This window comes from Patella vulgata, chromosome 5, assembly GCF_932274485.2.
Source record: "Patella vulgata chromosome 5, xgPatVulg1.2, whole genome shotgun sequence".
NCBI lineage: Eukaryota > Metazoa > Mollusca > Gastropoda > Patellidae > Patella > Patella vulgata.
In genome coordinates this window covers 11,957,685-11,972,006 of record NC_065883.2, presented here as the reverse complement: position 1 = coordinate 11,972,006, position 14,322 = coordinate 11,957,685, and the positions used below count along the sequence as shown (strand labels likewise).

The window sequence follows — 14,322 nt, the reverse complement described above, 5'->3', positions numbered from 1 at the left end:
CAACAATATGTTATTAATGATTCATAAAACTTAACATTTATAAGCTTATGTGCGACTGTAACATATTGATGATAGTGACTAATAATTAGGTTGGGCAGTTTACATAGCTAGAATATTTCTATTGTACTTTTATATTTCAAGGATGTTACTTTTATATAGTCATTAACTAGTTCAGCTCGTGTACTTTCAAATGACCTATTATATATCTAAAACTGTTTTCCCTGAATACAGGACCTATAGGAAAGTTAAATTTCAGTAAATTGAAAGTTCCTTTCACAGATCTTTTATCACAATTTTTAGGGAAACTGCTTGTAAATTTAACAAAAGTCCATGTTTTGACCAGACCTTTGTGTTTTTCCTTGCAATCTCTGGTTTCCTTCTCTATTGCTGTCGCCCAGAGATCACTCTATGCAAGTGAATTATTAAAATAAAGATATATCATTATATGGTAGACCCAGAAATGACCAAGTTTGCATTGAGTGAAATGAATCTCTCTCTCTCTCTCTCTCTCTCTCTCTCTTGTCAAGTCTCCAGATTTCTTCTGAAGTTTTCCCTAAACTTGACAGAGCCTCTCCACATCACTTAAATAAAAAAATTGGCTGTCAATGCCAACTGTACAAAGAATATTTGGATCTGGTGATATAGATACCTATAGTATATCATGAACAGATTAGAGAGAGAAACAGGAAAATCATTCTGTATGACAGCTGTTTTCTCTTCTTCTATACTTATCTATGGTATGTAATCATACTAGGTATTGAATATAGTGTGATAAAAATAACCTGTTGTGATTCCAGTTAGATATTTATCTATGATATACTGTATTATATATCATCTCTAATAATATATACAAGCACCTGTTACCTATACCAAATAATCATGATGCTTATCTCGAATTGAAACTCACTGAAATTTACATTACTTTGAAACACATGGCAATAAATTCTGTATCTTTTGTAATTTCTCTTTGAACAAACAATTATAGATTACTTTATAAATTAAAATTGCGTAATTGAGTTGAATTTTGAGATAGAACATGGTCGCTATGAGAATGTTCCACCATATGAGAGACTGAGAGAAATAGGGTTAAACATCCACTCAACACAACTAGGTCATTTCGGGACTAATTCCACCGTTTATGTAAAAACTATAAACTTTGTATGCAGTTTATGATGGACGTAATAATAATACAATAAAATTATATCTTATCCTGATAGAAAATGCCCGATCAAGATGTTGTAAACTAAATACTTGGAAATAATAACCAGCTGGTTGAATGTAGAAATAGGAGACTCTTATATACTACTTCCTTACTTGAAACATTAATCATAAGATGTACAAGTTAATTGCCTTAATATTGTAGCACTTTTATTATATCCTTTTAGATAAGCTTAAAGGGCCAATCCCGATAATATTTCGGAGAATAAAACTGGATACTTTTGTGTTAAAATCCCTTAAAATCCTCTACCTTACGGCCGAGCAACTAACTCAGTATATTTGATACGTTTTCAGACAACTTAGACCCGTCAGTCTTAATCTGGAAGTGGGGACCGGTTGCCCAAGCTGTATTCTGCGCTGTCTGGATAAAACCAGACTTTAATTTTATAAGAATAATGTGTAGGTGAAATTTACCTTTCGTTATCAAGTACAGCATACCAGTCATTCACTGTATAAACCTCTAAAGGAACGGGAATTGATTATCAGGTCACCCAACGAAAGAATTGACCCAAAATCTTAAAAGGGTTACGTGTCCAGATAAGCAGTTTTGATGTTCACGTCGAGCTGAAATTTTGAGACCTGGTAAATACACCATTCCTTTTTATTTTCATACGTACTCGGACTTTTATTTTTGAGACTCTGTTCAATTCGGGATAGTCCCTTTAAAGTAGTAATATTCTTATTAGTAATAGTTTATAAAGACCAACTACGTCCAATCTACTCAATCTATTTTAACATGGGGCCGGAGGTTAATGCGTGCGCGTTGGATCAGTGGTTTCAATTTTACTAGAGTAGCTTCGCCTGTCCAACCTCATGAGTTTTCCCTGGGTCCTGCAGTTTCTTCCCACTGTTAAAACACCCCTACGAGCAAGCGAATTATTGAAATAAAATTGAACCATTTGTCAGACCCGAAATGACCTAGTTTGTGTCAAGTGGACATTAAACCCATTTCTCTCTCTTTATTTTAGCACCTTTATTATCTTTTAGATAAGCTTAAAGTAGTAATATTTTAAATAGTAATACTAATAGTTTATAAAAACCAACTATGTTCAATCTTCTCATAAAGTTAGACTCTTCCCCTCTTCATTAGCCCAGTAGGGGGTTGGGGGGAGTGTCACGGTGGCTAATTGGGTAAGACGCTGCCTCGCAAGGCTGGAGGTCGGGTGTTCGATCCCTGCATTGGCTGAGAAAGTTCATCCAGATTTTCCGCAGGGTTTTCCCTTGTCAGTTATGCAGGACACAAGTTCCTGACAAGGATAGCTGTCTAATCGTTCGGATGGGACGGAAAAACTGAGGTCCCGTGTACACATTGACGTGCACGTAAAAGATCCCTTGACAGTTGGAATTTGACATAAGAGTGCCACTGTCCAGGCAAAATTTCCCTCGTAGCACACTGCATGATGTATGCCCGTCTTCATTAGCCCAGTTCGGAGCAGAACAGTTGGATATTAACCCCATTTCATTTCATTTCATAGCTCAGTTGCAGCAGAACAGTAGGACATTAAACCCCATTTCACTTATTGAATCTTACAAACTTCCACATTGCTCTAATATGTTTAAAATCTTTAATTCTTGAACAGGCCCCAAGTTCACAAAGCATTCTCAGACTTAAGTTAAGAATTTACTCAAAATTATTCGCCTTTTTTTAACTAAAATATAGCCCTTTATAAAACTTTTGTTGTTTTAACGTATCAAATACATCAATAAGAAACTATGTGTAAAGTTTTGTGTTTCTGGATCAAAGATATTTCTCATAAACAGTGATTGAAAGTTGAGTAAATTCTTAACTTAAAGCTTTGTGAACTCGGGGCCTGGTTTGCTAATGTTTTTAAAGAATATTTCAAATTGTTAGAATTTCTCGATTGATATACGTATTCAACAGTTAGTATGATTAATAGTTGATTAAAAACAACAAATTATTCTGGCTTGCATATTGACGCTTAAATCTGTAATCATCAAAGCTGTTGAAAAGTTATTTTGGAATGTTAGATACCCTTTTAAAAGCTATGCAATTAAAGATTTTCAAAGTCAAACGTTTATTTAAACTGAAATAACCTCTAGGAATTTGGTTGTCTGTACCTATCCATTTCTGGCAGGAATGCGAATTAACAATTTTACCGACAAGCATAAAATGCTAAGATTTGAAATTGCTGTGTGTGGCAATAATATATGAATAAGATAAGTTTAAATGGTGCAGGTCTACGAAGGCATTTTAGCTCCGATCAGATTTCACTTTTATTTTCCTGATGTGAAATTTATCGCGAACTTTCAGGATTAAGTTTGTTTTTCCTGCCATTTTATATTTTTGATAAGAAAGTCTAATATTTTGACGTTATCTACGATGGTGCGCTCATAAAACTTTTAGATGTTGTAATCAAAATTTTACTTTTAACAAAAATCATTTCATATCTTCGACTTATATTTATGAATATAAACTTATGTACCTCTGAAAAATGATAAAAACCCAAACTTCAAAGTTTATTGTCCCCCGCCTTTCGAAGAAAGCAGGGGACTATTAAAATGGGTTCGTCCGTCTGTCTGTCTGTCCGTCTGTCTGTCCGTCTGTCTGTCCCGTCTGTCTGTCCGTCTGTCTGTCCGTCACACTTTTTGGGACACAGTAACTCTCTTCCTAATTGAGCTAGAATGTTCAAACTTGGTGTATGTGTTTATTAGGTCAATGCCTTGATGGAGTTCGAAGATGAGCATTTTCCGCTTAGGGTAAGCAGAGATAAGCAATTTGATTGGTTGATGCTTTGGGACACGATAACTCTCTTCCTAATTGGGCTAGAATGTTCAAACTTGGTGTATGTGTTGATTAGGTCAATGCCTTGATGGAGTTCGAAGATGAGCATTTTCCGCTTAGGGTAAGCAGAGATAAGCAATTTGATTGGTTGATGCTTTGGGACACGATAACTTTTAATTGAGCTAGAATGTTCAAACTTGGTGTATGTGTTTATTAGGTCAATGCATTGATGGAGTTCGAAGATGAGCATTTTCCGCTTAGGGTAAGCAGAGATAAGCAATTTGATTGGTTGATACTTTGGGGCACGATAACTCTCTTCCTAATTGAGCTAGAATGTTCAAACTTGGTGTATGTGTTGATTAGGTCAATGCCTTGATGGAGTTCGAAGATGAGCATTTTCCGCTTAGGGTAAGCAGAGATAAGCAATTTGATTGGTTGATGCTTTGGGACACGATAACTTTAGTTCTAATTAAGTGAGATTGATGAAACTTGGTGTATAGATTTATTATATGAATACCTTAACTAAGTTCGATAATGAACATTTTTTGCTGAGGGTAAGCAGAGTGATAAGCAATTTGATTGGTAGAAACTTTGGAACACAATAACTCTCCTTCTAATTGAGGTAGAATGTTCAAACTTGGCATAGGTGTCTATTAGGTGAATGTTTAAACTTGATGTATATGTAGATGTTCATTAGGTGAATGTCTTGACTGAGTTCAATAATTAACATTTCGAGCTGAAGCTAAGCAGAGCTAATCGATTTCATTTGTCGATGGTTTGGGACAAGATAATCTTGATTCTATCTGATAGAGAGTGATGAAACTTAGTGAAAAAAATAAATGTGCGATTAATTAATATGTGTCATCTATTTATTTTGCAATTTCGGCGGGGGACATCAGCCTCACTGTTGGCTTGTATTATCATTACTGGAGTGAGAACTTGCCCTTAACACACCCACAGTCATTATTGAGACATAAAACAGAAAATTTAAAATCAAGCCAACACTGATCTAGACCTGTTTACTGTGGGGATGGTCTGATGCGTGTCCTTTAGATCATAAGGTCTGTCACTAAATGGGGGGGTTAGGTGGCCGAATGATTAGCACGTGCACGCTGTATCAAGGTCTGTCATTGATACAATTGGCGTGGTTTCGATTCCCCGGTTGTATGTGACAAGGAGTAGGGTCGCCTGTCCAACCTTGTGAGTTTTCACCGGTTCCTTCGGTTTCCTCCCACTTCTAAAGACCCCTACGCGCAAGCGAATTATTGAAATAAAAGTGAACCATATGTTAGTCCCGAAATTACTCTTTCTCTCTCTCTCTCCCTCTCTGTCTCTCTCTCTCTCTCTCTCTCTCATTAAGTCAAGTGGTGTGGTTTGGATCCCAGGCTTGTACTTTACAAGGAATAGGACTGTTATTATTTTGACATGATACAGAAACTTTAACATCAGAGTTCTAGACAACATAAACCTGTTTACTATAAGGGGGTTGGTGGGGAGTGAGTGACCTAGTGGTCTAATGTGTGTATTGTTTAGATCTGTCATTGAGTGAAGTGTTAGGGTTTCAAGGAATAGGGCTACCTATAATAATAATAATGTTTGTTTATATATTGTAGTTAAGTACAACCTATAAAATAGGTGTAATGTACTGTAAGAAAGGACAGTGTACAGAAGAAGAAATGTATAATAATGGTTTGTATTATTTAATATAAACAAGGTCAAGTGGTGTGTTCTAGGGGATTGCCTTAATCAAGCGCATGTCCCATAAATATACATATTTCTAACGTATATAAAACATTCCTAGATGGTTGGAATTGAATAAAAATAAGGGGAAACACATTTTGCATTATAAAATATTTATTAAAAAGGCACAGTATAATTCAATTGAATTTAGGTGTTCGTAACTTAACCTACATCCCAATTCTTTTAAAACTATGTTAATGTTAGGAATTGTTTATTCTTTTAACAGAAAATGGAAGTCCAGCATTTGATGAATTTATGAATTTAATCGGTCAAAAAATTCGATTAAAAGGATTTGATAAATATCGAGGCGGATTAGATTGTAAAAGTAAGTTTGATTATTTAACTTTGTCGACCTTTGGGGAACTTTCTCAGCCACCAACGGGATCGAACATAGGAACTCCTGGTTAGTGAGCCAGGTCCTTACTCACTTGAGGCAGCTCCTTACTCACTTGAGGCAGCTCCTTACTCACGTGAGCCAGCTCCTTACTCAATTGAGTCAGCTCCTTATTCATGTGAGCCAGCTCCTTACTTACTTGAGGCAGTTCTTTACTCGTTTGAGCCAGCTCTTTACTCATTTGAGCCAGCTTGTTAATCGTGTGAGCCAGCTCCTTTCTCAATTGAGCCAGCTCCTTACTCAATTAAGCCAGCTCCTTACTCACTTGAGCCAGCTCCTTACTCACGTGAGCCAGCTCCTTACTCATGTGAGCCAGCTCCTTACTCACTTGAGTCAGCTCCTTTCTCATTTGAGCCTGCTCCTTACTTGAGCCAGCTCCCTACCCACTGCGCCAACATTTTTCCCACTGCATATTGATGCAAATTCAGGTTTGGCTGAATGTATCATAGGTTGATCAAAATAAATAATTTTGGCATTGCTTTTAAAGACCTCCCAAAACAGTTGCCTGTGTACCTGTAAATGATCTGAATCAATTTGCTGGCAGTATGTTGCCATATGGTAGCAGAAGTTAACATGCCCTGTAAGATATACCATGCAGCCTATCAACAGGTGCTAATATCAGTTCAGTTTATTTATTTATATATGTTATGAGCTGTTGCATTCCTTTTATTTTTGTCACAACTGCAGTTGTGAGTTCTGACCAACAAATGTTTTTTGCCGCAATATAGCTCGGTTGGAGCTGACGTGCCATAAAACAACATTTCATTCATTCATTCCTACGATTTTTTGTGACAGGGATAGAGATTCTTGCCAGACAATGTGGAATTTTTCAGGGGTTTCTTTCCGATCCTAAAGAAAATCCCATTCAAGTCGCCGCCACAACTAGAATATCCCTTGGTCAATTCCCAGCGTAGGCCAAGATTTACACCTGACTGCAGCAGGTCTGAAAAAGAAAGTGTGCATTGTTGTTGCATTGGACGAAAGAACGCGGTCTGCCATGTACGCATTGGTGCACATGTAAAATAACCTTTGATAGTTGGAATTCGAATGCTTCTTGATGGGCAAATTTCATCTCCTTGTGTTGCATACGTTACAGTAGAACCAAATATGACCACATGTTAATCTCAAATTAATAAGTATTGTGTGGAGGAAACTTTAAACCACATTTCCATTCACTGTCTCCATTATCCCAGATGGAGCAGAAAAGTCTGACATTAAACCCCATTTCATGTTTTTTCCTTTCCCAATTTCCCATTATTTTCCAATTTTCTTTGTTAGTTCCAGATGTCATGTTTGTGGTTTTATTTACCAGTAAGATTTCCCTCATAGCACACTGTATGGCATATGCCCGTCTTCATTCGCACATTAGGGAGCAGAACAGTAGGACGTTAAACCCCATTTCATTTCATTTCAAATTCCTCTCTATGATTTTCTTTATTAGTCTGAAATGTCATGATTATTGCCAGTTTTATTTACTGGTTATCTGTATATGTGATATTGCCAGTTTACCAGCAAATACATATTTGTCCGAAATGTGATATTGCTAGTTTACTGATTATTTATAATGTGATATTGCCAGTTTACCAGTTAAATGCATATTTATCTGAAATGTGGTATTGCTATTTTACCGGTTTATATGTTAGTCTAATGTGATATATTTGTAGTTATATTTAAATCCTGTGTATTATATTTCAGCTGATTCAACCGGTACTAACTCCTACTATACAACATTTAATAACAGTGAAATAATGTTTCATGTATCAACCATGTTACCATTTACATCAAATAATATTCAACAGGTATACTATTTCATATTTTCCACGGTTATACATGACAAGGAGTAGGATCGCATGTCCAACCTCATGGGTTTTCTCCAGTTTCCTACCACTGCTAAAAAAAACCTATGCATAAGAGAATTATTGACATAGAATTGAACCATGTGTTAGTCCCGAAATGACCTAGTTTGTGTCAAGTGGATGTTAAACCCCATCTCTCTCTCTCTCTCTCTCTCTCTGTACATTTCATATTATATACAATTTATTTATTATTTCAAATATAATTTCTGATAACCATTTATAAAACATTTAGTAAACTGACAACAACAATCAAAAGAACACATGCATCAATATAACCAATTTATTTTACCGTCAATGAGAAACAGTTTTAATTTTCTGAGAAAAAAAATGTCTTAAAATCCCTTGTTTAGTTTTAGGACACCAGAACAAGGTGTCTGAAGTTGTATTAACAAATATACAATATAAATTGTATATTTGTCACAGATAATGTGTTAATTTGTATATTTGTCACCAATAATGTGTTAAATTGTATATTTATGTAATTACAGTTATTTAGAAAGCGACATATTGGTAATGATATTATTACTATCATATTTCAAGAAGCCGGTTCTCTGCCATTTACACCTAAAACAGTTCGTTCACAGTTTCAACATGTATTTATTATAGTACGTGTTACAAACCCTAACACAGAAAATGTTCTTTATAGGTGAGTTATTTTAGCTTGTTAATTCAATTAGCAGTAATTAAATCAAATAACATTGGACAGCCGAATGGTTAGCATGTGTGAGTTGTATCATAATGTCTGTCATTGTGACAAATGGCGTGGTTTCGATTCCCTGGTTCTACGTGACAAGGAATAGTGTGGCCTGTCCAACCTCATGGGTTTTCTCTACGTCCTCTGGTTTATGCCCACTGCTAAAGACCTCTACGCATAAGCGAATTATTTAAATAGAATTGAACCATGTGTTAGTCCCGAAATGACCTGGTTTGTGTCGAGTGGACGTTAAACCCCATTTCTCTCTTTATCACTCAGGTTTTGGTAAAATCCAGCCAAAAGCTGTTCGTACGACCACTGACGTGAACTTGTACTACAACCGAAGGCCATCGACAGTATAAAAAAACGAAACGAAATATAGATCTGAAATGTCCAAGACTATAAATTGTTCTTTATTGATTTTAGTACAAAACACTCATATTTTGTTGCAGCCGAAAATTTAAAATTCTGAGCACAGTATTTACAGCTTGTAATTATAACACCTGAAATTCAATGTCAGTTCAGAGCTCAATAAGACGTTGGCTCGCAAACCTGGAGGTCCCGTGTTCGATCCTGTGTTGACTGAAAGTTCATCGGGATATCAAGTGTGGTTCCACCTTGTCGGTGATGGAGGGCCAGGCAAAACACAATGTACAGTTGTTCTGATGGTACGAAAACCTAAGGTCCCATGTACATATTGACATGTACGTAAAAGAACCCTTGACAGTTGGAATTCAATATAAGAGTAGGCGTATACCCGTCTTCATTAGCCCAGTTGGAGCAGAACAGTAGGATGTTGAACCACATTCCATTTCATTAGATTTCATTAAAGATGCATTGTGTATGATCCCTTGACAGTTGGAATTCATTATATAAGATTAGGCCAAAGTGCTGCTGTCCAAAATTTCCCCCATAGGACACTCTCTGGCTTATGCCCGTCTTCATTAGCCCAGTCGGAGCAGAACAGTAGAATGTTTCATTTTCAATATCAGTTCAGTGAGTGAAAGAATTATCTCCCTTTGTACATTCAGTTAATACATTTGTATATGACTATTACATTATTGTGTGTAGTGTGGTCCTCCTGCACTTTCCATTTGATAATATATTTGTATTTTACTATTACAGTCTTTTGTGTAGTGCAGTCGTCCTGCAATTACCATTGGATAATTTATTTGTCTTTTATTATTACAGTCTTGCAGTAACAAGATCCAGAGATGTTCCACCATTTGGTCCTCCTATACCAGAAAAACCATTTAATAAATCTCCAGAATTTGTTGATTTTCTACTAGCTAAACGTAAGATATTTTATTATAAATAGGGAGGTTGGATGGCCGAATGGTTAGCATGTGCACGCTGTATTATAAGGTCTGTCATTGAGTCAACTTGCGTGTTTTTGATTCCCCAGTTATATGTGACAAGGAGTAGGGTCCAACCTCGTGGGTTTTCTCCAGGTGCTCTGGTTTCCTCCCACTGCTAAAGACGCCTGCGGGCAATGGAATTATTGAAATAAAATTGAACCATATGTTAGTCCCAAAGGGACCAACCCCATCTCTCTCTCTCTCTCTCTCTCTCTTTCTCTCTAATTATACTCCACTGTGATCTGAACTTATATTGTTGTCACCTGTGTCTGCCATCCCCTTGGTTCATTCAATACAGTTTCTGTCTTTATGCTACATTTGTAGTGGATTTGAGCATTTCCTTTTGCTTATGATGGACTACAAAAAAAAAACAAAGGCATACTTTATGGAGCTGTATTCTTTACTTTGTTTGTATTGTCCCAAAAATCAGCTTTTGATTTCAAACAAAAATCCTGTATCTGTTCCTCAAGCTCTGAAAATTATTTTATTATGAGTTAAAATTTAGCTGTAAATTGTTAATTTATTTTAGTTATCAATGCTGAAAATGCTGCTCACAGATCTGAAAAGTTCCGATCCATGGCTACTAGGACACGTCAAGAATATCTCAAAGATTTGGCATTAAACTATGTCAGCTCAACACCCCTAGATAATAGCTCAAAACTCAGTAAGTATATTAATCAGATTTCTATAGTAGGTAAAGGTGAATAATATGTCATAGCACTTTTACACATTCATATGTCATAGTACTTTTACGCATTGATATGATGCTATAGCACTTTTCACATTGACATGATGTCATAGCATTTTTACACATCAATCTGATTAAAACACAGATCCTATTACTTTTTGTTTTTTAAAGTTCAAAATTTCGTTTTATTTGTCTTTACTACACTAGGATCTGGAAGAGTTGTTATATAACTGACATCATATGGTCAAAAGCCGCTCCTATGACGACTGACTTCCCCCCCTCACCCCCCCCCCCCCTCACCCCCCCCCCCCCCTCTCTACGACTGGTCAGATCTTCGTGAAGTAGAGGCCATCTAAAGTATAAAAAAACAAAACAAAATATAGATCTGTATTTTAATCTGATTGCACATTGATATGATGTCATAGCATTTTTCACATGTATATTCTCTCGTATCACTTTCCCAATGAATATATCTGTCATAGCACTTACATACGCACTTTGAAATATGGTCATATATCAACTTCAATTTTATATCTGTCAGTCCATCCATTGGACATCCACAATGGCTTGTGGATGCTCAACGGGTTAAAGTTTTATCCAATTGACATGACATTTGATACACTGTGAATATTCGGAAACTTGTAACTCTCGCAATGATTGAGACATTAGACCTGTTTAATTTTAATATTTACAAAATTTGAAGATACATTTCCACAAAAGAATTTATCGGGTAGTTGTTTCCAATAAAAGTATTGCAATTTTGGTACATATCCAACATTTATCAATTTTATGTTTTCTAATTTCAGGTAAATTTGCACTAGGTAGTGGAAGGAAGAAAGAAAGAACGAAACAGAAAGTTGTACCTGATATATTTGCTAAAAGCGCCGTTATTTGGAACATTCAGGTATAAATGCTACATGAAATTTAGGCTATTAATAAAAACAAATATGATTGTACTGTGATCCATGGAACCCCAATCACGAAAAGGGAGTCTGGGACCAGCTCCTTTTCAAGAAACATGCATTCTAAACTTACATTCACAGCTATAGGAATCATGGCAGCATTTTACGGATTTTTTAGAGAGAGAAATGAATTTTAACGTCGACGAGACAAAAATCTAATTCATTTTGGGACTTACATATGGTTAAATTTATTTCAATAATTCACTTGTGCATAGGGGTGTTTAGCAGTGGGAGAAAACTGGAGGACCCGGGAAAAACCCACACGGTTGGATAGACGACCCTACTCCTTCTCAAAAAACCCGGGAATCAAAACCACGACAATGAACTCAATTGACCGTATGATACAATGCGCACATGCTAACCATTACCCCATCCCCCCCCCCCCCACACACACACACTTTTAGATAAGATAAGATAAGATAAGATTTTATTGTATCATTTCATCCAGCAAGGACAGCATACACAGTTTAAACAAAAGTTGATTATACAATTATAACATAAAATCTGGGCTGATCATTTATGGATGACAAAAGTTAATTTGTTATATGATTTGTATATTATCAGGTAGAGGATGTAGGCAGTGCTTGTCAAGTTGAAAGTTATTTAGCTATAGCCTCTAATACTATAGTTATTATAGAAGAAAGTACTAAAGATGTCATATTTACTGTGGCCTGTAGTAGTGTTATAGGATGGACTCCACAGATTAAAAGGTCAGTACATTTTATGATTTAAAATTCCAACTGCCAAGTATTCATTTGTGTGCATGCCAATGTTTGCACAAGACTCTGGTATTTTATCCCCTTTTCAGGAGCCACGGTGGCTAAATGGGTAAAAAGCTGACTTGCTAGCCTGGAGGTTTGCGTGTTCGATCTCTGCATTGGCCGGGATAGTTCATCAGGATTTTCCGACGTGGTTTTCCCCCTTGTCCATGGTACAGGACAGAGGGCCTAACAAGGTCAACTGTCTAGTCGTTCGGATGGGACAACAGAAAAAAAACCTCTGTTCTCGTGTATACATTGGTGTGCACGTAAAAGATCCCTTGGCAGTTGGAATTTGATATAAGAGTAGGCCATAATGCTGCTGCCCGGGCAAAATTTCGCTCATACTCATAGCACAAACTACTGTGGTGCCGTACTGAGCAAGAAGAATTAATTAAATCTGTTGTGAAAAATATTTAATCTGTAATGGGTTGATTCATCAGTGGATTTGATTGCAGGATACAAGCTAGTTGGAAATTAATTTATTTAGAGAATGAATAAACTTAGAAATTTTAGGTGAATATTTGATATTATATTCTTTATTATTGCAGTATCAAGTTATATTTTAACCAAGGAGAATATATAGTATTTAAAGTTAGCTCAGGTGATATGGAAGAGATGCATGAAATAATCAGTCGTTTGACTGGAGTAACTCAGGGATGTGAGGTAAGTTGAAAGAATATGGGCTTAAAAAATACTCACCGATCACCAGAATGATGGCTATTGTACTTTATCGACATGTTAAAAGTCAAATTTAGAATTAAAAACAGACTTAAAATGATATGAGATGGGATTTGATATCCTTTTCTGGCTTAAGAAGATAAGAATATGCCATGGAGTTTGCTATAAGGGGAATTTTTGCAGCGTTTTTTCTTATTAACCTGGTTTGTGCAGCAAAGTTAATTAACCCCCATTTTATATCAATATAAGATCAAAATATATGTTCAGTCTATATTATGTGTAAGACTTTAGTGTGTTTTGATTTAAAAAAGTATTCAGAAATTCTTATATACAAACATGGAGGGAATAATATGAATAAATTGGATACAGTAACAAGCAACTTAATGCTTATATAAAACTGCTTCCAGAAAAGGGTATATGAATATAAATTTTAAAAGATCAGCTGGCAATGTAATAAAATAAGAATGACTTATCTATATTGGGTGGGGGGGGGATGACCGAATGGTTAGCACGTGCGTGCTGTATCATAAAGCCTGTCATTGAGTCAACTGGCGTGGTTTCGAATCCCCGGTTGTACGTGACAAGGAGTAGGGTCGCCTGTCCAATCTTGTGGGTTTTCTCTGTGTCCTCCGGTTTCCTCTCACTGCTAAAGACTCCTACCCGCAGCGAATTATTGAAATAAAATTAAACCATATGTTAGTCCCGAAATGACCTAGTTTGTGTCGAGTGGACGTTAAACCCCATCTCTCTCTCTCTCTCTCTATATTAGGGTTTTAGTTAATGGTGGTATGAAGAAAGGGTGTTAAATAGGAAATAGTGTGTTTTTGATAGATCAGTAGACACATGTCTACACAAGTAATAGCATTACTCAATTATAAAACTTGTATAGTTGAAAGCTTTCATTTTTCGAAAAATTGCAGACTGCAGAAATGACATTGAAGCGCAATGGATTGGGTCAGCTGGGTTTTCATATCCAATCAGAAGGCATTGTTACTGATGTTGAACAGTATGGCTTTGCCTGGGAAACTGGCTTACGAAAAGGAAGTCGATTGGTTGAAATTTGTAAAGTATCCACAGCAACGTTGTCACATGATCAAACAGTTGATATCCTGCGGAGTTCATCAATTGTAAAAGTTGTAGTTGTACAACCCTTAGAAGATGGAGCACCAAGGTAATATTTTGATAGTATTAACTTCATCTCAATATTGTAATCCATGTTATGTGTTATTA

General features: G+C 36.2%; 1 protein-coding gene across 5 annotated transcripts in view; it reads left to right on the top strand.

The window, feature by feature from the left end:
• Nucleotides 1-14,322, top strand: part of LOC126822220 (signal-induced proliferation-associated 1-like protein 1) — a 107,666-nt gene that overhangs the window by 69,759 nt on the left and 23,585 nt on the right. For all 5 annotated transcript variants that reach the window (XM_056101294.1, XM_056101290.1, XM_056101293.1 and 2 more), the window contains 10 exons: nucleotides 5,575-5,650; nucleotides 5,928-6,026; nucleotides 7,791-7,894; nucleotides 8,440-8,597; nucleotides 9,837-9,940; nucleotides 10,533-10,667; nucleotides 11,498-11,595; nucleotides 12,218-12,363; nucleotides 12,963-13,077; nucleotides 14,013-14,263. In XM_056101294.1, coding sequence (XP_055957269.1) covers nucleotides 5,575-5,650; nucleotides 5,928-6,026; nucleotides 7,791-7,894; nucleotides 8,440-8,597; nucleotides 9,837-9,940; nucleotides 10,533-10,667; nucleotides 11,498-11,595; nucleotides 12,218-12,363; nucleotides 12,963-13,077; nucleotides 14,013-14,263 — 1,286 coding nt within the window. The remainder of the gene's footprint in view (nucleotides 1-5,574; nucleotides 5,651-5,927; nucleotides 6,027-7,790; nucleotides 7,895-8,439; nucleotides 8,598-9,836; nucleotides 9,941-10,532; nucleotides 10,668-11,497; nucleotides 11,596-12,217; nucleotides 12,364-12,962; nucleotides 13,078-14,012; nucleotides 14,264-14,322) is intronic.